Source organism: Carica papaya, chromosome 2 (genome assembly GCF_054855325.1).
Source record: "Carica papaya isolate Zhongbai chromosome 2, ASM5485532v1, whole genome shotgun sequence".
NCBI classification, from domain to species: Eukaryota; Viridiplantae; Streptophyta; class Magnoliopsida; order Brassicales; family Caricaceae; genus Carica; species Carica papaya.
In genome coordinates, this window is record NC_142310.1 from 15,955,448 (window position 1) to 15,979,905 (window position 24,458).

The 24,458-nt window shown below is 37.1% G+C and overlaps 1 protein-coding gene across 2 annotated transcripts; it reads right to left on the reverse strand.

Annotated features, from left to right (window-relative positions):
• Positions 1–265: 265 nt before the first annotated feature.
• LOC110809616 (serine/threonine-protein kinase SRK2A) lies at positions 266–17,642 on the reverse strand. Of its 2 annotated transcripts, XM_022035492.2 has the most exons (9): positions 17,114–17,635; positions 16,660–16,734; positions 16,451–16,552; positions 16,024–16,077; positions 15,823–15,915; positions 15,641–15,733; positions 11,104–11,208; positions 10,877–10,975; positions 266–944 (listed from the first exon to the last, which is right to left on the reverse strand). In XM_022035492.2, the coding sequence occupies exons 1-9, from the start codon at positions 17,231–17,233 to the stop codon at positions 624–626; spliced, it is 1,062 nt and encodes a 353-aa protein (XP_021891184.1). In that variant the 5' UTR covers positions 17,234–17,635; the 3' UTR covers positions 266–623. The 2 variants fall into 2 exon arrangements, with proteins under 2 accessions (XP_021891184.1, XP_021891185.1); XM_022035493.2 differs by lacking the exons at positions 10,877–10,975; positions 11,104–11,208 and having other exon boundaries at positions 17,114–17,642.
• Between the last annotated feature and the right edge of the window lie 6,816 nt (positions 17,643–24,458).

The following is a 24,458-nucleotide window of genomic DNA, read 5'->3' on the forward strand; positions in this document are numbered from 1 at the left end:
ATTAAAAACTATGAAGCATAAAATACTCATGAGCCTTATTATTATTCAATGAAATATGTTTACATAAAGTAAAAAAATTTAAATTATAACCATTGTAATAAAAAGTAAAGATATATTTATTCATTTTTCCTGAAGGTTTATTTAAAATTAAATTTTTAAAATTTAAGGCCTAAATCAGGGATAAAAATTATAAATAAATTTCATATAATTATTTCAGACACGACATAGCCCAATGCAATTTTTATTGTTATGTTGTTTTCGAAAATTGAAACAAGCTATAAAATTTTCTTCATAGATAACTCAAGGATCCACTGATCACACAGTCTTGCAGAGAACTCTCTAGTTGTGTGCAAACTCTCTCCAAAGAAAATGATAAACCCCAATTACATCTTCAAATCCTAATAATTCCAATATCTGCAGTGACTCTTAAACTGATGAAATACATAGACACACTTTCTTTCGATGATATGCGACTAATTTACAAATACTTAAACTCTGCTCCTATACTTAGAAGGGGGGAAAAAAACCAACTTTTTACAGGTAATAGACACCCAAACAACCTCAAGTAAAAATATGCATAAGGCAAAATTCTAGCATACAATTGAAGGGAATCTCTTCTTGTTTTAACTGACATGAACTTCCCCACTCTCATGTGCCTCCTTGACTCTTTTCTCATATTCATCCTCTTCTTCCTCCTCCCCCTCTACATTTTCTTCTTTCGCTTCAACATCTTCTTCTCCACCCCAGCCAAAACCTCCGATTGATCGGGATGACGGTGGAGGAACTTTAGCATCCTCCACAATCTTCATGATCTCTTCAACACTTTGGAGGGAAAAAGTTGGATTTTCTTTCCTGTAATAAGCGGCTTGGGCTGCCTCGGTCAGTTCCCTAGGAAGGTTCTTTAGAAACCATGGATGGCTTTTGATTTCTTTAATGCTGAGCCTCTGCAAAACAATCATGCTTTAGAACTCCTAAGGACTTGATTGATGGATACACTTGTTTTCATCCCTAAGCATTGGATTTGATATTTTATTCATCCAGATGGAAATACCCAAGTTCATAACATAAATATTAGAAACAGATGACACCATAAAAGGAAAAGACAAGGATCAATGTAAAAAGTTTCTCTCTCTATATATATATATGTATATATGCATGTACCTCCCAGTGCAGCACAAGGTTGGGCTGAAAACCCCTCCATCCAAAGACAGGAAGCCCCCAGTCTAACAAATTCCTACTGCAGTTTGGCACTGCCATACAGTGCAGGCAAAATTGCTACCTATCAGGCTGCTGTGCACCCATATGTTAGGTTTTTGTTGGCGACAAAACTCAAGCACCTTTTTTCCTTCAAAAGAGGGACCTCCCTCAATAGAGAGAACATACATCTTACAAGCCACACCAAAGTTGACCATGCATTAATGTTCCACATTACATTCTACCTAGAGACCTATCATTTCTTTCCTAATACCCATCAACAAAAAAAACATGGAATGCGTAATGCATTGCATCAAACAACTGCTGAAAAACAAATAATGAATACAGACAGGATTCTTCCAAAGCAAAATAACATAAGGTAGCTTTTCAGCAAAAACATTTCCTGATTTAAACAGGCAGGTGCATTACCACGAAAACCTAAGTTGAGAAACTTCTCACAAAAATGCTACTTTCCAAACTCCCAGGTTTTGATACTTTTTCTCCACTACTTCCATCTTGTATGCTTAAGTTTTCGTCCAAGGGTGACACCATTGCAAATGAATTTCTAGCATCTGCGGTGCTACACTTGTTAGTTCCATTTGCTCAAGTCACACCAGTTGTTGACACTGAGGTAAATAACGAACATTATCATGGTACAACCTTTTCCTTACCTCACAACTGACCCAATAAATCAACATGGTAAAACAATACTATGCCCATAAAACACATAAGCCATGTTTAGACTATGCAGAAACTGCAGAAAGGGTAAACAAATAGATCTGTTGATGGTACCCACTAAAGCCCATTTTTATAACAGAATTCATGATGCTGAAAAATATGGCTCCGCAAAACTATGCTCCTTAAACCACAGGCAGAGAAAACCACACCAACCATTAAGCTACTCTGAATAGAAGTAGAAAATGAAATAACCTAGCTGGACCACAATATGAACACTTGTGAATGGTGTGAACAAAGAAGCCTTTCTCTAACAGCATATGCAATCTTGAAGGCTGCTTAATTATCACATATAAGATCCATAGGCTGAGAATTTTTGGAAACAAAACAAATGCTTCATTAATCAACTCACAAGAAGTGTGCAAGGAGAAGAAGATCTTGAACCAAAGGAAGAAAGATGCTAGGGGAGAGGTTCATGCCAGTTAAAATGAGATTCAATTATCTTTTTAGAATTGTATTCCAGATCCATAGGCTGGCAATTTTGAAATCAAGCTCCTCTAACAAATTTTTGACGGTTCAGAATAGGCTTTATACAGTAATTTGCTTCAAGTTTGCATATTGAATCATGCTTTGTCACTGTGGGAATGTGTGATGTGCTACCAGAAGCTGAGACTCGTGCTCATCTTTTACTGCAGTTTGAGATGGCAAGGAGAATCTGGTGCAAAGTCTGGAAGACGTTTGACATCTGCTAGTTGTCTCCTAAGACTGTGGAAGGTTTTCTTTATTTGCCACTGATAGGCCCAAGGATGAGGAGGGAGTATAAAGGCACTTTGGTAATTGACTGCCTTTGCAGGCCTGTAGGTGAGATGCCTGGAGATATGCTAGAATCTTTCATAATTATGATTCACATTTTCTGGTTCTTGGGGATAAAGTTTGCTTTTTGGCTTCTGTTTTGACCAAGGCTAATCATCACTTTATAGATGTTTCTTTATCTGTTTTATGCAGAGATTGATCAGCTATTCTCGCAATTAGAAACTCTCTCTTCTTTTGTTAGAGGATATATTGTCCTCTCTATTTGAATACAAGAATAGCTACTCTTTCTTTTTTTAGAGGATATGTTTTTGAGAAGTTTTTTCAGAGGATATATAATCCTCTCTATAGAAGAAAAAAAAAACAGAAAAAAAAATCTCCAACCAAATCAACTCACTCAGTCTCAGCACTCGACTTTGAAATAACTATTTGGTTCTTACTCTTTCAAGAAACTTATCCCCAACAAATATACAACAACCAGTTGTGGATCTTCTATCCTTTGGCCTAAAGACATCGGCATATCCCTTAATTCGAGTATGACTACAACTCTGGTAGATTAGACCTCAACCTAGAACATTTATGAGATGCTTCAATAATTTTGAATAACAGCATCCCGCCAGTCATACATGGAGCATCAAGAAACTGACTTACCACACATACTGGAACAGAAATGTGAGGTATAGAAAATTTCTACTTCAACTCTCCAGCCAATCTTCTGTATCCTCCTGGGTTTGACAATAATTCACCACCATCAGCAACAGGTTTGGCATTTGGATTCAGGTTTTCTTGCATCCATTTCTCAAACAACAGAACCAGAACATACATTGCAACAGAAAATGTGATCTAGCTACTTCAATATCAGTAATTACCTTGACTAACCGAAATCTTTGGTCTGGAATATAAAAAAATTAAAAAAATAAAATGTGAAATATATTCAATAGCACCAAGTGGGTGCAAACCAATATACAAATATTTATATATCTATTAAATATCTATCAAGTCCCCAAGATTCTCACTAGAATGAAGCAGGTGACCCTGATTTTAAAATTTGAAAAAAAACAAAACAAGAAAAAAACTTAGAATCTGAAACCAAAAATCCTTAAATTTATCAAAGTTAGATTCAATACTCTCAAAAGCCATCATATTCCTCTCTTTCCAGATGACCCAAAAGCTAGCCAGAGGGATAAGTCTTAGTCTCTTATCCCCTTAGATGCCTCTCCAAGCCCATAGCTCCTCCTTCACACATCCAGCAATAACCCAACTCACCCTCAATAAAATCATAAGCCAAGCACCAAAGCCGAAACACAAATGGGCACCTTAAAAAGATATGATTGCAGAATTATGTGTGCCGCTTGCATAAATAGCATCCCTTCACTAGGATTTTGCCCCACCTTATAAATTTGTGCAGCATAAAAACGCATTCTATTACTGCCTCCCAAGTGAAAAAGGCAACCCATATGGTTGGATGGACTTTCCAGATTAGCCTGGTTGGGAAGTCAGCACCATCCCTCTCTTCGATGCTCAAGTAGTCATAATAGGACTTTACAGAGAAGATTCCATAAGAATTCAACATTCAAATTGGTTTGTCTATCACTGTGGTCCAAATTCATCCTTGAAAGAGTCTCCATAAAATTCATATATTCCCTGATCTCCAATCATTTAGGTTTTCATTCAACTCCACGCCCCGCACCTTGTTTCCTAGAGTGTCCACCAAGAACTCCTCAAATCGTGGCATCCTTACTACAAGCACAGCATAAATGTTTGGGAAACGAAGGGATAAAATTCCCCCTTCTACCTATTCATCCTGCAAAAACTCACTCTTTACCCTGACCTCAGGCTCCATCCAATCACTCCTGAAAAACCCCTCTCCCCAAGCAAATGTACTCTACATAGTTTAATTCTTGCACTCCTTTATTATCATCACCTAAAATCGAAATATCATCCAAATACATGATTAGTAGAGTTTTACCAGTAGTTGTGTGAAGACAGTAAATAGAGGGGTCTAGTCCATATAATTGGAGACCAAACTCAATCTCCACTTCACCAAATATAACAAACTAAGTGCTAGGAGACCATTGTATACATAAAAGGACTTACTCAATGGCAAACAAGCTCTAATTCCAAGCAACAAACCTATGAAATTGCTCCATTTATACTTCCTCTGCAAGGTCTCCATGCAAGAAAGGATTCTTGATTTCTACTTAATGCAATGACCCAATTGACAGCAAGCAAGATATAGCAAAAAAAATTGTAACCTGCCAAAACTGCTCCAATCCGTTGACTCTATTGTGGTTTTAAGTCGGATCCAATCTGAACCAGGGCAGGACAGAGTGATTTTTTTTATCTCACCTAACTGGGGCGGAGCAGGTTCGTATTTAGTTGTGAAAAAAATCCGTCCGAATCTGATCCAGTAATTTTTAATTAAAAATAAAAATTGTAACCTGCCAAACTTGCTCCAATCCGTTGACTCTATTGTGGTTTTAAGTCGGATCCGATCCGAACCAGGGCAGGACAGAGTGATTTTTTTTATCTCACCTAACTGGGGCGGAGCAGGTTCGTATTTAGTTGTGAAAAAAATGTCTGAATCTGATCCAGTAATTTTTAATTAAAAATAAAAATTGTAACCTGCCAAACCTGCTCCAATCCGTTGACTCTATTGTGGTTTTAAGTCGGATCCGATCCGAACCAGGGCAGGACAGAGTGATTTTTTTTATCTCACCTAACTGGGGCGGATTAGGTTCGTATTTAGTTGTGAAAAAAATCTGTCCGAATCTGATCCAATAATTTTTAATTAAAAATAAAAATTGTAACCTGCCAAACCTGCTCCAATCCGTTGACTCTATTGTGGTTTTAAGTCGGATCCGATTCGAACCAGGGTAGGACAGAGTGATTTTTTTTCTCACCTAACTGGGGCGAATCATGTTCGTATTTAGTTGTGAAAAAAATCTGTCCGAATCTGATCCAGTAATTTTTAATTAAAAATAAAAATTGTAACCTGCCAAACCTGCTTCAATCCGTTGACTCTATTGTGGTTTTAAGTCGGATCCGATCCGAACCAGGGCAGGATAGAGTGATTTTTTTTATCTCACCTAACTGGGTCGGATCAGGTTCGTATTTAGTTGTGAAAAAAATCTTGTCCGAATCTGATCCAGTAATTTTTAATTAAAAATAAAAATTGTAATCTGCCAAACCTGCTCCAATCCGTTGACTCTATTGTGGTTTTAAGTCGGATCCGATCCGAACCAGGGCAGGACAGAGTGATTTTTTTTATCTCACCTAACTGGGGCGGATCAAGTTCGTATTTAGTTGTGAAAAAAAAATCTGTCCGAATCTGACCCAGTAATTTTTAATTAAAAATAAAATCATATATATATATATATATATATATTGAAACCAAAAATGGGTTTCAGTACATATATATATTAACTGGAACCTAAAGCTTTTGTGTTTCAAGTGTGTGTGTATATATATACATAAACAAACATTGATTTTCTCTACTGCTGCTACTCAAGCTCTCTTACATCGTCAATGCTGACTCCATTGGTCCAAATAGAAATTACACCCATAGGTATAACATATACAATCTCAGTTTGGGGAGTAAAGTATCCAAATAATCGATAGAATAAGGTTGAGTATATCCTTTAGCCACAAAATGGGATATCAACCTACATAGAGAACCATGGCTTAACTTCCATTGGTATTACACCCACTGACAATCCACAATTACTAGTAGGAAGTTCCGGTAGCTCCAAGTACCATTATGCTCTACAGCATTCTCTTCTCATAGTTGCTTGCCAACCAAAATGAGAAAGCCTCAAAAATAAATTTAGGAACAAAAACATACTGATGTAAAGAAAGAATAATATGAAGCAGGTAAATCGTCATAGGAAACAAAGTTGAATATAAGATAAGACATGCAAGTGTTTGACTTTGCAAAAAGCAATTAAGACTAGGTCATGAGGTGTTGGGCGCAAGCTCCAGTGCCGAAGGATCCCTGTAAAGTAGGCTCAACATAACTCGTCAAGGCCATAAATCGAACAAGCAAGATGTTGGCTCGCTTCAATACTTCACTGACAGGAGTCTTATCTAGTACATAAATAGCAAAGCAAAGAAAAGCTTTGGATCTACACTAACAATATTTTAATCCCAGAAACCAAAAAGTATGAACAAATCAACAAGAGTTCTAGCAGTAGTTCACTGGTGTCTTTGTTTAGAGGGGTAGGAAAGAAAGCATAGCAAAGGGAAAAAAAAGAAACTCTATGCACATTGTCCATGTTGTAGGTTGCAAAATAATGACGCTTCTAGGGATGGTCACTGGGACGGGCTGTAGGGTAACCTGCACCCATCGCATGTGGGGTGCATACATATTTGTAATAAGTGAGTTACAAGCTGGGTTCAGGTAGAAAAGTAAAAACCTTATGCGGCAAGAATAGGTTTACTAGTCTATCCACCCTAGAGCCAACTCACCTCGACCTATAAAGTTACATGTTAAATACTAATCCTTAACCTTTAATAAAATTAAAAGTCTGTCACCTTATGTATGGAAATCTTAGGTCTTTTTTAATATTTATTTCTCATTTGTTCCTCCACTCACATGATCTCACCCCTTTTCTTACTCGGCCACCATTCTCAGAGACTCACAAATCACAATCATCCCCCTTTCCCGCACTCCCACCTTCATTTCACAACCAACCGCCATTAAAAAACCTACCTCTGTAGTCATCTTACAATCCCTCTCTTATTTGTTAAGCCTTCCTCTCTTCATACAAATGACAACTAGCAAACCTCTCCCCCCACTTGGTCATCACCACATCTCTCAAATCCCAGTGAAAAGGCAAATTAAATATCAGCTTTTCTCCTCAAAGCCTCAAAACCGGTGTCACTACCTCTCCAAAATCTTTCAACTCCCTAAAATTCACCGTGATTGATGCAGAACTCAAGATCAACAAGTACAATCCAAAACTCACATATATACTTTAGCATGCAACTTAATCCCTAAACAAACTCTCCCTACTTAACTAACAATCAACCTGTAATTGAGAACTAAGGTAATGGAATAAATAAATTGATTAGAACACCACAAGAAATATCTTGATAAATTAAAATCAACTCAAACGAAATTAATGAAACCACAACAAGTTATTTTGATGAGTAGACACCAATTTTCCACTTAATAGAAGGTTGAAGAGACCTCCCGCAAGAGCAAATTAGTTAAAGGCTAACCAAAACTACAAAGTTTTAATTTTATTGATCTCAAACTTGAACTTGAATTGAAATTGAAATACATAAGGCTTATTTATAGATGTAGGCCATGAGACTCTTTAAAGAAAGAAAACTCTCAAAGTAGCAAGGACTCTAACTATTATGATTATCTCTAACTCTTAAGAGATCATGGTTCACATAATAATGACTCCTTAAAATAAAGAAAATAAAATTATAAAGATTCTTGTGCAGCCATCCATCATGATTTCCATCTTGGAGATTTGGTTGTGATGGATAAGGACTCTTGAATCATACTTGAAGATGAAATCCAAATTCGGTAATAACTCCAACAAGTAGACAACTCCCGATCTTGATGCTTGGATAAGACTCCTTATGCAAGTTGAAGTTAAAAACCCAGTCTTTGATGATAAGAGTGAACGGCTAGAATTGTAGACAAGGTGGGAGGCTTTAGCTTGGAATCCCGGCCAGATTTTGTGGGAGAAAATCTTGGATTCTCCACACACTTTTCCACCTCCTTTTTGGTGAGAGAACTCGGCTAGGACTCTTGAAAGAAGAGTAGGATGGCTCCCATGTTTGTAGGGATGAAAAATCTGAGAGACCTTGATGGTGAAAACTCTTCTGGTGGTCGCTTGCTTGAAGACTTTTTGGAAGAGATTTGGCTGAACTTCCCTAGGTGTTAGGACTCTTAAATGGCCGGTTGTGAAGAGTTGAAAAAGGAGAAAAATTCTTGTGAAGGGTTGGCCGCTTGTGATGAGAAAAATTAGGAGAAAATTTCTCTGAGTGATAGAAAATTTCTCATGTACAAATCCAAGTTGTCCATAATTTTGAGGACTCCTTTTGCCTTGGTTTTGATGAGTTGGAAATGAACAAAACACCTTAAGGATGAGTGGTTGAGAGTCCTTGAGGTGTAGCATTCTTTAAGGGTCAGTTCTGCCCTTGTTGTAGGACAAGTTCCTGGCCGTCTCTTCCCTTAACTTGATGTGCTCAGCTTTCCCCTTTCAAGGCATTTAAAGTTTGGCCCAAAGCTCTCCTTTTCATGGATCCATCCCTTGATATAAACTTAAAAGTCTCTCTTGAATTTATTGGCCCATGTTCTTGTGATCTTCCCTCCATAAAGCCGAAGTGCACCTTGAAGTGCGTTCATCATAGGCTTTTCCCCATATGAACTTTGAATTGGATCTTTTCTTTCACTTAAATGGACCAAGCCATGAGGATCTTTCTTTGGATGGACTTTGTCATGACTTCCATGCTTCATGAGGCCTAAATTGTGGCCTTTTGAGCTCATGAAGCTGTGAGCTTCCATGTGATCTTTCATGTGATTTTAAGTTACATCTTTGTCATGGGATCTCATGTAACTTAGTGTGAGTTGCCCCCCATTTGCTCGCATCAGTGATGCTTTGCTGTAACCCACTCACATGAAACTAGTTGGAGAAGTTTTCTTCAATCTTTTTCATATATTCAACAAAATTCTTGCAACTACTTTTTTCTCTTCTCATATTAATTTTGTTTTCATATCTAATTTAGAATTAATTTCTTTGTGGAAAGGTTCATATATTTTGGTTTGCAGAAGTTATACTGCAAATGGATTTTATTATTGTATGCTCCAAATGGTTGCTTTTGAGTTCTAAGGATTTTATCATTGTAGTGTTATATGTCTTTGATTGAGGAAGTTATTTTATGGAATACCCATTTCTCAAACCGAATTAGGTTTTTTTTATTCTTTTTTTTTTTAAATAAAAGTATGAAGTTGTATTGAAGTAAAGGTGTCATAGGGGCAACGCCCATTTACAAAAAATTTACAAATCAATTAAATAATCGACTATAGAACCAAGATCATCAAAGCATTCGATGTTATGTCCTAAAATAGTGGACCCGAAATAATAGAACCAATTGTCAGTGATGATTCTGAAGTTGACTTCTTTTCCTTAGAAAGTACGATTGTTTCTTTCTTTCCAAATAACCCAAAATATAGTGAGAGGGACTAGTCTAAAAGTTTTCTTGTGACAACTCAATCCTTCCCATGCAAGCAGCTCATCCAAAATTGATTTATATTTGACCCAAGATAGTCCCATGGGGCCAAGAATAGTAGAATAGAGGCTGTGAGAGACCGAACATCCCAGGAGTCAGTGATTACACATTTCATTGCTGTTTTTGTAGAGAAAACATCTATTGACAATTATAAAGCCTCTTTTCATTAAATTATCTAGTGTAAAAATGCGGCCATTTGCTCCTTCCCATGCAAAAAAAGAAATTCTTGGAGTGGCACCCGATTTCCAAATAATATTGGCTGGAAATTTTGTCTATTCTTATGGAATATTGCCGACCAAAGTCTTATACAGGAACTTAACTGAGAAATTACCATAGTTGGTGTGTCGCTGGATGAGTTTGTCATTACTGTCAGTTAGATGAACGTGAAACAGAATTTGGAGCAAATGTTCATATTCCTCAATTTTCCAATCTTGAAGTTTCTAAACACTATCACCTGCCATTGATTCAATTCGACAGAGTTTGCAGGTTTCTTTTATTCTTTGGAGATGTCCTACAATCTTTGTCCATGTTGAGTTCTATTTGGTTTGTCTTAAGTTTCGTATCTGGATTGCATTAATTAGACTTGGAGTGAGTAAAACATAAGTGATGGGACAGGTGATGAGGGGAAAGAACCATCCATGAAGCAGGGACGTGCATTTAATTTTCTACCCACTCCGAGTATGGATAGGTAGTAAGGTATCCTTTGGCAAGTGCATAAGGGACGGTAAAACTACCCCATGATAATCCCCCTATCCTATATCTAATGCATCGGCTGTAAAAGGAACCAAATAAAATGCCAATTAACGGTCAATTAAAACATTGTTCACATTGGATGAACAACTAGCAATATACATCTCGCTAGCACAAGGTACATGTCAATGCACTTGGATGTTTTCAGTTTCCTCATGTCAACTTTCACGAATTCTTTGACATTTTCGCACATTACCTTGGCTGGATTGGCAACAAATATGTGAGAAAGGAGATGTCTGCAATCTTGAGAAATGTGGACATAGTCTGGAATCTTGTATTGAACAGCCATTATTCTCTGCAGAGGAAGAACAACATAGCAGATAAGTGACAGCGACTAATTATAGCTGATGGACAAACAAGACTCCAAGAGGCGACTAATTATAGCTGATGGACAAACAAGACTCCAAGAGGCACGAAACTCACCTGAATAGTTTTCCTAAAGTTCTTGGGGTCTGCCTGGTCTTCAAATGGGTATGCTCCAACCAACATGACATAAAGGGTCACACCACATGACCAAACATCTGCCAGCTGCAAAATAACAAACTAAAATCAGACTGCATCTGTAACTGTAATGACTTCCTATTATCTGCTAGGAAGTCCAAGTAAAGCTAAAAAGCTTAGTCATAAGTGCCATCTGCAGATGAATTAGAATGCTTAGCCTTTCAATGTGCCTTCTCATTACAGGTGGTCATTACCTAAGAAATGCTTAAAAATAACTGCTAACTTCAATTGATCATTGCACAAGAGAGGTAATAAAATATCCAAGTAAGCAAAATTTAACTGAAGCTGATATGTCCCAATTTTGAAGAGGGAAGACAAAGTAAAAACCAGGGGAGTATTCTTGATATGAAAACTATATCATTATCTCAATTCTTTTTAACAAGTTCTACTGTAAATTTTAGAGATTAGTTTCTTTTTTTTTCTTTTGATAAAATAAGATTATATTGAAAAAGAGAGAGAAATTTACAACAAAGAGAATAAGTCATCCTCTGAGAAAGACCCAACCGAAAAAGAGAGAGGGAGGAGAAGGAAGGACAAACAAACAGAAAGGGTACATACTTTTAATAAAAACACTCCAACTTCTATGAAGAATGGAAATGCTGATGTCAAGGAAATGACCATGTGACTTGGCCCAAAGGGTAGCCAAAAAGGTAACCCTCTCCCACATATCAGTGTACTGTGTCTTCTGTTAAAGACTGAAGAGTTTCGAAGAGCCAAATGCACCAAATATCAACGAAGAAGACAGCTTGCCACAAAGGTAGAGCCTCTTTCCTCCTCACACCTCTCTCAGAAATAGAAACAAAATCCAAGTTTCCAACCGGGGGGGTGGTTTGGCGCATCCGGTAGCATCCTAATAAATCAAAAAGATAGTTTCCAAGCAATGTCAAAATGGAGAAACAAATGGGTATGAGCTAACTTGCCCCTGAAGCACATGATGCAGACATCCAGAGAGAGGGACCGATAAGGGCAGTCATAGTGTTCAACTTACAATGAATAGCAGTTCAAGCAAAAAGCTTTACCTTAGAAGGAGGCCTTCCAGAATACTTTGGCAATAGAGCTGTTGGCAGAGGCAATGGTAAGATATTGAAAGAGGGACTTACAAGTGAAAGTACCAGAGGACTCCAAGGTCCATAATCTTTGATCAGGGCAGGTAAACTTAGAAGACGACAAGGAGATCAGACACTTCCATCTCTCAGAGCAAAGGGTGTGATGGTTGCCAACAGTGGTTAGCATGACACAAGTGCAACAATGATTAGTGTGATTTGACGGGTGCGACAGTCATTAGTGCAGCGGTACTTTGGAGTTCCTCGTGGCATCGCCTTATGCGATGGTTGTCTGAAACAAAAGAAAGCTTCAAACTTTAACCTTAAACGTGTCTGCATCGATGGTGGTTAGCATGTTGTTGCATTGCAGCACATTTATTCAGGTTGTTTAGGATGTGCCTGAAAGTTATGAGGGATTCAAGGGAAGAGTTTGCAGTGGAAAGGAAATTGTTCTCAATGAGCAAGGAAGCAAGCAACAAAATGGTGATGGAAGTCCAGCTCCAGGAAAAACAGAAAAGCAGCATTTACGAGCTTGAGTTTATGTGCAGCTGTAACTTTAACCAACTGCCTCAATAATTTGCTGAAATAAAACCTTTTGTACAATCAGGACTTTAGAGAAGACGATGAAGCTGACAGCTTTGAACAAAAATTTCAAAAATTTCAGAGGCGTAAACCCCAGGATTGACAGCTTCAAAAATTCAATCTGTGGCATGGAGATAGCGATTAACATATCTCGGTCCTCAAATTGTCTAGAGAAGGCATCAGCAATTGTGTTCTCTCATCCTGTCTCATACACCCTGATGAAATCAAAACCATCAACTTGCTTAGCCACTATTGTTGGAGAGAAGTGACCATTCCTTCTTCCATCATACACTTGAGATTAAAGTGATCAGTGCAGACCACAAAAAAGTGCCCCATATTATGTAAGCAAATGGCATAAGGCCTTTGCCATCGCAATCAGTTCCTTCTCATAAGCAAGCAAACAGCGATTGCAAACCACATTCCACAATAAAGGTTTAATAGAAACCAAGGAGAGGAAAGCACTAGAGTCTTAGACATTATTTTTCACTTGCTCAAATGTCGAGACCGCTTCATCAGTCCATTTGAAGGCATTCTTCCAAAGCATGGTGGTCAAGAGTCCTACAAAGAGCCTATAATCTTTGACAAATTTTATTTCTGCCCCCCAAAGGGGGCTTGTAAAGTTTGAAGCCCACCCTCATGGTAATGAGGGTGGAACGTAACCAACTCACCGAAGGTTAGTTGGCGGTAATCTTTGACAAACTTGCAACAATATCCAGTGAGACCAAGAAAACCATGCAAATACGATAGTAATAGAGTAGGACCATTGAAGCATGGCAGAGATCTTCAAGGAGTTTCTTGTATTTTGAAGTTGGTATGGTCTAAGCAACTTATTTCTAAGCAAAGAGACACTACATCGAAAACAACTTTGAAATGATGAATATGTTCAACCCAGGTCCTACTATAAATTAAGATATCATTGAAAAAAAATAACAAACTTACATAACTGCTTGTGGAAGACTATATTCGAAATGTTGACAGCATGTTAACTAACTAGAAGGTCATGACAAGAAATCCAAATGATCATGACAACTTTGGACAATCATTTTCTCTAAGTCATCCAGTGCCATTCCAATTTGGTGATATCCTGAACGTACATCAAGTTTGGCAAATAATTGAGCCCCGTGTAATTCCTCCAATAATTCATTAATTAAAGGATAGGGAACTTGTCCTTGATATTTTTAGCATCAAAGGAGTGATATTCAACAAGAATCTCCAGAAGTAGTCTGTTTTTTTAATAAGCAACATATCGGAGGAATATTGTGACTGATTTGACCAGATGAACCTTGTTAAGCATCTTAATGCATTGCGTCTGAATTTAATCTTTTTGCTTGTAAAGGTATTTGTAAGGACGTACCACCCCCAGTGCCATTCCGACTTCCAGTTCAATGTGGTTGAGTTCATGTCATAGTAGCAGTTCATGATAATTCAAAAAGTCAGTCAAAGATTGCCAAAAGCCCGTGTAATTCTAGTTTATGGATAACTGCCACTTCATTCAAATGGGAAGAAATAGTTTTAGTGTGCACATTTGCTACTAAGTGGAAGACCCGTTTGGATGAATGAAATTAATAAGGAGAGAAAGTTCCTACATATATCTCCAAGGGTGCATAGCCAATTGCACTTTGAACTAAGTGGGATCTTGCTCACGTTCTACACGACCATGCAGAATAAGAAAAGAATCGAGCTGCTACTGGAATGTCCAGAAATCCCCCATAACCCCCTGTTCTAATACCAAGTTGTTACGTTCCTTACAATCGGATCAGGTCAAAGGTTTGTTACTGAAAAGTCTTTGAAAAAGTGTGAAGCCTGCTTGTTAGATTTTCAACCTTAATGGACAGTGATTGGGCACCTTGGAGAGAACCCAAGATCTTTTATGAGTACTCTAGTTCTGAAGAATAATTCTGGATCCTTTATTCATTATTAACATAGGCATTTAAAGGGAACATTGCTTCTAGAATTACAAAAAGAAATCCTAATTAGAAATTTAAAATAACTAAAAATAGTATATCTAAGGAAATTCTAATATGAACTTCCCAATACATCCGATTTCCTAAATTCCAACTTTTAAGGGGCCTAAAAATCCTAAATAGAAGTAGAGGAGGTTGCCTTGCTGGAAGCTGCTGCTTCTCTTCTACTTTTCTCCCATGGGTCCTTCCTTGATATACCTAACCAGCAAACTGGTTAGCATTTGTTTTACAGTTTGTGCACAGCACCTAGCAGATGGATTAACAAAATAGTTTATTTTATGTTGTGATTGCTAGAAGGAAGGAGGTAACTATCAAAATGCTAGGTTTAGGAGTGTAAAGGCAGTGGACACTGATCTAATCAGTCACTACTAATTCAACATCTTCTACCCTTTAAACTTCAATATCTATCAGCTTCTTTACCATATGGAGAACCCAATCCCTTAATTGATGCAATAACGTGCATAAATTTCAACTAATAATTATTAATGAATAATTTTGGTGCAATAGATGTGAGAAGAAATAGGATTCTGGATAAATAATGCCACCAGCAGGCTCAGTACCACATAAATAGATTAATAATGATCAGAAGAATTAGACTGTTTAAAAGAATAAACTACTCTGTTTAGCATAGTTCCTATCCCTGCAGACTTTTATATTTTCTAGGCTTAGATAGACAAGACGAATGGCCAAATTTTCCATCTCATGAGGGCCTCAAGTTATTTTCTCAATTTTTTTCACAGTAAACACAATCACCTCTACCTATCCTCATGTAGAAGCATCTTATGTTTGCAGCAAGCAAAACCAAGTTTGACCAATCAGCCCCAACGTATATACATGTATTTATAAATATCATATTAGTATCTAGATTACCTTGCCATCATATTCTCTCCTGGAAAGAACTTCTGGTGCAATATAAGCAGGAGTTCCAACCGTTGATTTTGGTCTGGAATGCAGCAGAGATGACTGAAAGAGAAGCAATCGTCACTAGAAATAATCACATATACCAGAATATATTAATGATATTTCCATTTTCATTATATTCATCAACAGACCTTAGAATAACCAAAATCACAGATTTTCAGGCGTGGTGCTGGACTTCCATCTAATAGGGTATTTTCCAGTTTCAAATCTCGATGGCAAATTTGCTGCAAAACAAATGTAGGATGGGATTACTAGATGGGAAGAACAATTATATTTTTGTACACCTGGAATTTTATATGCCTCTTTTCTAGTCGATAGTAAATTTCTCTTACCAGAGAATGACAGTAACTGACTCCTGAGATAAGCTGCTGGAAAAAATATCTGGCCTGTGAATAAAAAGATTTTCAGCATGAGTAAAATAATTTAATTGTTCAAACTAATAATTAGTAAATAGCATTGCTTTCTGATAGAAAAGAAGCTTAATTCAATTTTTTATGATGCAGTTCCGTGATGAGCATTAACATGACAAACAGAAAATATTGTAATTCAGGCACTAACTAGCTTCACTGAGCATAGGCAGAGTGTTACATTATCTTTACATCCAAATCACAACTATTACAAAGAAGGTAGTTCTTTTCTTCTACTTCTATTTCCTCCCTAGAGATTTTATTGCCATAGGAAGCATATACATGACCCAATCATAAATATTAAGATTTCAAACCCAGATTCCAAACATTTAAACTCCCAACTACAGCTTACCTCGTCTTCACTGAATCTCCCAGCATTACAAATGCGTTCAAAGAGCTCCCCACCAGCCGCATACTCCATAACGATGGCAAGGTGAGTTGGGGTCAAAACAACCTGCAAAATCCAAAACCATAAGACCAGAACAAGGAAAAAGAATAATTAGATATTCATTCATCAATAAAGAGAGCAAGAGAAGTTGAAGAAACAGCAAATAGACAGACCTCCTTGAACCGAATTATGTTTGGATGGCGTAGTGATCTGTGATTTATTATTTCTCTGGCCACATTCTCATCAATCTGCAACCAAAAAACAAATTGACACCAAATTTCAAAATCTTGTACAGAAAGCTTTTCTCAGCAAGAAAAGAAAAAGTTCAATTTTTCTTCTAATCGTAAAAAACTAGCACAAACCCAAAACTTAACATTTCTAAGAACCTACAAAAAGTAATCAAACGACCGAATTGGTCTCTCTTTTTCCTTGCATGCGAGAAATCCTTTATTTCACTATCACAACAACAATTATGCAAACACAAAAAAGAAAAATCAAACACACAAACAATGCAAAAACATGGGCGCTTTTTATAAGCATATACAGATAGATGCATGCATGCATGAAAATCAAATATGTATATATATATATATATATATATATGTATATCATTAAATCGGGTGTTACCTTGTGGCCGCGCTCGATGTACTTCATGGCAACGAGCTCTCTTGTGTGTTTATTCCTCATGAGCCTCGCCACCCCAAAGTTGCCGGCTCCGATGTCCTTCACTAGTTCGTACTTGTCCATTTTCGTTTCTCTCTATTAAACAACCAACAATCCTAAATCAAAAAAAGCTTTCCCCAAATTCACCTCCAATTCATGCCCTAACAGCGAGAGAAAACATCAATTTTGAGTACTCGTGGACAGCGAGAGACACACACAAAATCTCCCAATCGACAACCCTAAAAATAAGAACCTGCTGATTTGGAGAAAAGGACGGAGATAGTGGTGGGCGTACGATTGGAGAGATTTGAAGAAAAGTTAAGTATCAGAATCATTTTTGATATATTTGGTAATCAACTGTTCAGGTTAAATTTTGAAAGCCCAACCCAACATGTCATTATGAGAGAATCTTTCTTTTTTATTCTTTGATTCAGTTTTCTGTAGGAAGAGAGAAATTCAGGACATGCTTAGGGTAACATTTCTCTTCCCTTCTTCCCATCCTCATTGTCGTGTGTTAATTAATTATTGCAGGACAACAGTCTAACAAATGTCTCATATTTTTCAAAACTCTGCAATTCAATTGCTTCAGAAATTCTTTGCAATTGAATTTTGAAATTTTAGAAATTCTCTAATTGGATCCATGTTGTGATACATCGGACAACTACTATTTATTTTTATCTTTTGACAAGCATTTTTTTCTATTTTTAAATTATCTAATATAAATTAAAAGATATTTAAGAATTTAAAAAAAAATTAATTATATCTTTGTTTACATTTTTTTTGTTCAAACGATTCCCAAAATTCTCAAATTCTCTGTACACATAATTTTTCACTTTTTTAAAAAATTATTCTTAAAATTCTAATTCTAAAGAAAACTCTTTTTACTTTCTGATGGTCACGATAAATAAAAAATATTTTTTTATTAAAAAAACTAAAAAAAGGGAAAGAAGACAAGAATTAGTAAATTTTAGTACTGTAAGTTTTTCTAAACACGAGAGAATAATTAGGAAAAGAAGAACGAAATTTTTTTCGATTATTTAAAAAGATTATAATAAAATTTATTTTTAATTAAAAGGTTCAGCGTGCATTAAATGCAACTATGTCCTTTTACTCTTTTATTCTCATTAATTACATTTAATATTTATTATAAATCTATATTTTTTAAAACTTCAGCTCAAGGTAGTAGCTATATCTTTTCATGTACAACATGTATACGTTAAGAGGCCTATTGATTTCTTTCTCTTTTGAGTAGCATAAGTTTATTAATTTGCCTTTTGCATGAAAATTAATATATTTATATATTACTGTAAACAAAAACTTTCATGTATAATTTTTAAGGGTCCATGATCACTTATGTTTTTTTTTTTAATAACTTAGAAGTAATTTAGTTTTTTGTTTATTCTTGAAGACTTAGAGAAAATGATTAAAATTTACGATTCTTTATATTCCAACACCAAGAGAAACATAAAAGATTTTTCTTTAGTTAATTTCTTTTCCTTTGTAAAAATTTAAGTAAATAAGTTTGTTGAAACTTAAAAAAGATGAAGATGATCATCATTTTCTTAATCGTTTTAATATTTAAAATAGTTTATAAAAAATTTAAAAAAATAGACTAATAGAACACTTTGGTGCACCACATCAACAGCCACATATATATACTCAAGGTAACTTTAAAGGCACAAAAATAAACTTATAGTTATGTTTGCATTATAATAGAGGTTAGATTATACGTTTTTCAAAAGCCTAATATTTAATTGTAAGTGAATTTTGTTAGGGGTTTAGTTACACAATTTTTAAAAGTTCAAATGTAACGACCCCAGAAATGTTCAAAGAAAATAATTGATAATTAAAGTGTGGAAGCGAAATAAATATTCAATGTTTACTTTCCTTACACAATAACTTAAAGTACCAAACAGTGTTACAGAATTCACTTTTTTGAAAGAAATATAAGAAATAAGGAAATAAACGAAAAATAAAGAAAATTAGCATCTACTCACAAACCTTTTGCGAATCGGACCCTCAATCCTGGTTCTCTTGATCTGAAATAGTTAAATAAGATATGAGTTACACTAGCCCAGCAAAAATACCACACTATATCACCGACACAAAAAAAAAATTAGAAAACAACTAATAGAGCACTAAATTAAGAAAATTCATTTATCAATAATAAAACTATTTACCGTCCACTTACCGTAATGAGATTTATAGAAAATAACTTATACAAAACAATAACATTATATGTATCATGATTCCATATATAATTGATAATATAACACATATTATACTTTCATATTCAAATCATCAAACAATAATTGCCCCTTTTTCCACCAGCCTGCTGATATCCATAGGAGTTCATAGGGGGTGTCCCCGCTACGCGTGAACCTTTTTCTTTAACATTCTCAATTACAGACTGTCCCATACTCCGTCCGATATGAATGCGAAATTACCAAATCTCAATACCACGTCCGGTATGAGGGTGAAGCAGGTCATCCCCATACCCCGTCCGACATGAGACACATTCATGGTAGGGTTTCCTGTGTACCCGGTCCGTCCACCATCTCTCAGGATGTCCAGTAAGATTGTCGTTTCATCCAGTCACTTAATCACATAAGTTTTTCGTTTACCTTTAATCTCCATTTTTTTTTAATTTAACCATAAATACACAAAACAATAATACATGAATTCAAAGCTATAAAATAAATTAATAAGGCACTATCATGCATTTAAACTGTAAAAACAATCAACAGAATCAATAGAGAATAGTTTTCAATTCTGTCTCCATTAGCAATCCGTAATTAATCATAAATATTTTCTAAATTATATAAAATACCGTATTTATTGTAAATTAGACTTCAATTATATAAAAGAGAATAGGGTGAAGGATTCTTATTCAATTTGGTGCCCGAAAAGCTAAGCTATTTACTGTGCCTACAAGCGGTTCCCAAGTTCCTTTAATTTTTTTTCGGGAATCAAAATGCGCTATAAGTACCTACAAATGTCTCAAACAAACTCAAAGTTACTCTCAGGGCCCACTTTGACCAATTTCAGAATTCTGGCACAGCGGTTCCGCTGTGCTCCGGCGACAGCGCTGTCGCCCGCGGCGGTGGTACGCCTCGCGTCAGCTGTTTTCGATCGATTTCGCATTAATCCCTGCGAGAAAACATGTAAGGGGCCTAGGTTGGCTGAAAAAATACATAAACAATCGAAACTCACCGACAGCGAGGCTCTCCGATGTGGCGACTCCTTCGGCTCACGTTGCGGTTGGGTGTTTTATTTTGGTCAACCTGTAGAGAAGGAAATGATGATCACAACGGTAGAAAAATTACGCAGAATGAGAATCGAAAAGGGCCTCAACAGAGGCGTTTTGTGAAATTTCTCGGGGCAGCACTGCCAAGTTTCGCCCATATTTTTTGGCCAATCGGCCAGTCCTTTTGCTCTGATTTGACTATAGGTGTGTTTAAAATTAAATTCTAAGCAAATAAGAAAATTTTCACCTCTTTTGGCAGTCGGAAAGGGCTCTGGCACAGCGGCGGGTGGCGGCGGTCTCATTTCTAGCGGCTAGGTCTTCTATTCCGGTGAGAGGGTCTGGTGGCTAGGGTTAGGGTTTGGTGTGGATGAGAGTTATTTATATATGTCCACTTTTGATTTGAGCTGTCCCTCGCATTTGATCTAGACCGTCTGATCGCGATTAAATAGGGAGTGAATCTGAACCATATATCGCGATCTAATTTGAACCGTTCATCGCGATCTAATATTGACTGCCCAATCGCATTCAAATCTAACCGTCCGATCGCATTTAGAGAGGGAACGCATCTGAACCGTTCGTGCGCGCGGGAACCGATCTGAGCCATTCGATCGCAGGCATGCGGATCGCCCGTTAGCCTCCCGCGTGGCACTGAATCAGCGTCCGCTGCCACGCGGCACGTCCTTATTCATAAGGGCTGCTAACCGGACATCTTACGTGGCGAAACTTCTCTAAATTGTATTTTGACCCCTAGTTTCTGATTTTTCTTTTAGAAATACCCCTAGAACCCAAAATTTCACTTATTTTTAATTTAATCCTCCATCAATTTTACTTCATTTTTACTCTAAATTAAAATTAAAAAATTGAAAAATTAACAAATTGTATTTATAATTAAATCCTAAATTACAAAAAAAATTATTTAGGATGTAACAACTCTCCCTCCTTAAAAGAAATTTGGTTCCTCAAATTTGTCTTTCTCACTCTCAATCAAACAGTCAGGGATATTTGGCTCTGAAGTTTGATTTTAGCTTCCATGTGGCCTCTCTTAGTATGTGATTCTGCCATAGAACCTTAACAAAGAGAATTTTCGGATTGCGGAGTAATCTGCTATTTCAGTCTACAATGCCGACCGGTACTTCTTCGTAGGACAGATCTTCTTAGAATGAAAGAGGCTCGTGGGCTAAGACGTGAGAGGGGTCCGACTTGTACTTGTATAGCATGGACACATGAAATACATTATGGACCCTTGAAAGTTCTAGAGGCAGTGTCAGTCTATAGGCAGCAAGTACCAATTCTGTCTAAGATTTCGAATGCTCCAAAAAATTGGGGATTCAGTTTCTCCCTCTTGCCGAACCTACTGATTTCCTTGAAATGAGTGACCTTAAGAAATACCCGATCTCCTTTCTCAAATTCTAAATCTCTCCTCCGGGTATCCGCATAACTTTTCTACCCGCTCTGAGCCGTCTGAATGTTCTTCCTGATCTTAACTATTTTGGATGTAGTCTCTTTTAGCAGATCTGGGCCAAACAATTTTTTATCACCTACTTCCTCCCAACAGATCGACGTTCTGCATGAGCGCTTATATAACGCCTCATACGGAGCAAAGTCAATACTTGCTCGATAGCTGTTGTTGTATACGAACTCTATCAGGGGTAGATGGTCATCTCAATGGCCTCCGAAGTCAAGAACACAAGCTCAGAGCATATCCTCAAGTGTGCGAATTCTCCTTTCTAACTGCTCATCGGTCTGATGGTGGAATGCAGTACTAATGGATAGTTTCGTTCCCATGACTTGCTGAAAGCTAGACCAAAATCGAGAAGTGAACCTAGAGTCCCTGTCGAACACTATTATCACTAGCACTTCATGTAATCTGACTATTTCTCAGATATACATTCTTGCCAACTTGTCCACAGAATTGGTCATCTTGATGGCCAAGAAGTGGGAAGATTTGGTAAGCCAGTACAATAATTACCCAGATGACATCATATTCTGAGCGTGCTTTAGTTAATCCTGTCACGAAATCCATAGTGATATGTTCCCACTTCCACTCCGGGATTGGTAATAGCTGAAGTAGTCCATCTGGACATTGATGTTCTGTTTTGACCTGCTGACATACCAAACACTTAAAAACAAAGTCAGCTATATCTCTTTTCATTCCGTTCCACCAAAATCGGGGTCACATACTCTGGTACATCTTAGTGCTTCCGGGATACATGGCAAACTTTAAGCTATGGGCCTCTGTCATAATGTTCATTTTTAACTAACTGTCACCTAGAACACACACTCTGTCTTGGAATCTGAGTAATCTATCGGTGGAGACTCGGAATTCTAGGTTAACTCTCTGTTCTGCATCTTTCTTGAGGGCTGCTAAGGCGGGGTCAGCAGACTGAACTTCCTTTATTCTTTGGATTAACTTAGGCTGAACAGATAGGTGGCCCAAACACGTGACTCTCTTCAGGTTCTAAAGTCGTACCTGTTGTGTGGCCCATATCTACCTACATTCTGAAACCATCGAATGGGCTAATGTACCTGCACTTTTCCTGCTGAACGCGTCGGCTACCACGTTGCCCTTACCTGGGTGATAAAAGATGTCATAATCATAGTTCTTGAGAAATTCAATCCACATTCTCTGACGCATTTTGAGATCCTTTTGAGTGAATATGTGTTTCAAACTCTTGTGATCGGTATAGATCTGAAAGGTCTCCCCATATAAATAATGGTGTCAAGTCTTCAAGGTGTGTATGATTGCAGCAAGCTCTAAGTCATGGGTGAGATAGTTTTTCTCATGACTCTTTAACTATTTGGACCCATAGACTATAATTTTCCCATGCTGCATTAAAACACAACCCAAACCTAGGTAGGAGGCATCACTGTAAACTATATATCCACCCGATCCAGTCGGCAAGACTAACACAGGTGCAGTAGTCAGCCGCTTCTTCAGTTTTGAAAAACTTCTTTCACAGTACTCGTTCTACTCAAATTTGACAATCTTCTTTGTGAGCCAAGTCAGAGGAGCAGCTAAACTAGAAAACCCTTCCACGAACCTGCAGTAATAACTTGTCATCCCTAGAAAGCTACGGATCTCCTTAATCGAAGTCAATTTTTCCCAGACGAGCACGACTTCCACCTTTTCGTTGTTCATTGACACTCTATCCTTTGATATGATGTGTGCTAAGAAGGTAGTGTGCTCAAGCCAGAACCCACACTTACTCAACTTTACATACAGTTTCTTTTCTCTGAGAATCTGCAAAACTTGAGTCCGATAGTGAGCATGTTCCTCTCTGCTTTTTGAATAAACCAATATGTCATCAATGAACATAATAACAAACTGATCCAGGAATTATCTGAAAACCATGTTCATCAAGTCCATGAAGATGGTTGGAGCGTTGGTTAGTCCAAATGGCATGACCAAAAACTCATAGTGTCCATACTTGGTTTGAAAGGCTGTCTGGAGGATGTCTTCTACCCTGATTTTTACCTGATGATAACCTGAATGCAGGTCTATTTTGGAAAAGACCTGGGCACCCTCCAATTGATCAAAGAGGTCGTCAATACTGGGGAGAGGATACTTGTTCTTGATCGTGACCCTATTTAGACCTCTGTAATCAATACATAACCTCAATGTCCCATCAACCTTTCTTGCAAATATGACTATGGCACCCCAAGGGGACACACTATGTCGGATGAATCCACTGTCCTGCAGTTTAGTGATCTGTTTCTTCAGTACCTCCATCTCAACACGACTCATGCGGTAAGGAGCAACCGAAATAGACTGAGTGTCTAGCTGAAGGTCTATGGTGAATTGGACTTCCCTGTCTACTGGTAGTTCAGGTAGTTCATCTAGAAAGTCTCGGACTACAAGAATCTCTTGAATACAAATTTCTTTCTTGGTTTTGCCTAATTGGGTTAAAGCACTCGATAATAAGAAAATTTATCATGAGGGAAACAGATATTAAACGATTTTATTAATTTGTAAATGACTCCTCATTAGAAATATTGAACACAACCTTCTTACTAAAATAATCTACAGTGGCGTGATACGCCACTAGCCAGTTCATTCCTAAG

Excerpts from the sequence above, each read along its gene's own strand:
- LOC110809616 (XM_022035492.2), bottom strand. The coding sequence starts at position 17,233 with ATGGACAAGTACGAACTAGTGAAGGACATCGGAGCCGGCAACTTTGGG. Across the intron at positions 16,078-16,450 it reads GGAGATTCAGTGAAGACGAG|GCCAGATATTTTTTCCAGCA; the intron begins GTAAGCTGTAGT and ends TTTTATTCACAG. Across the intron at positions 15,916-16,023 it reads TCAGTTACTGTCATTCTCTG|CAAATTTGCCATCGAGATTT; the intron begins GTAAGAGAAATT and ends TTTGTTTTGCAG.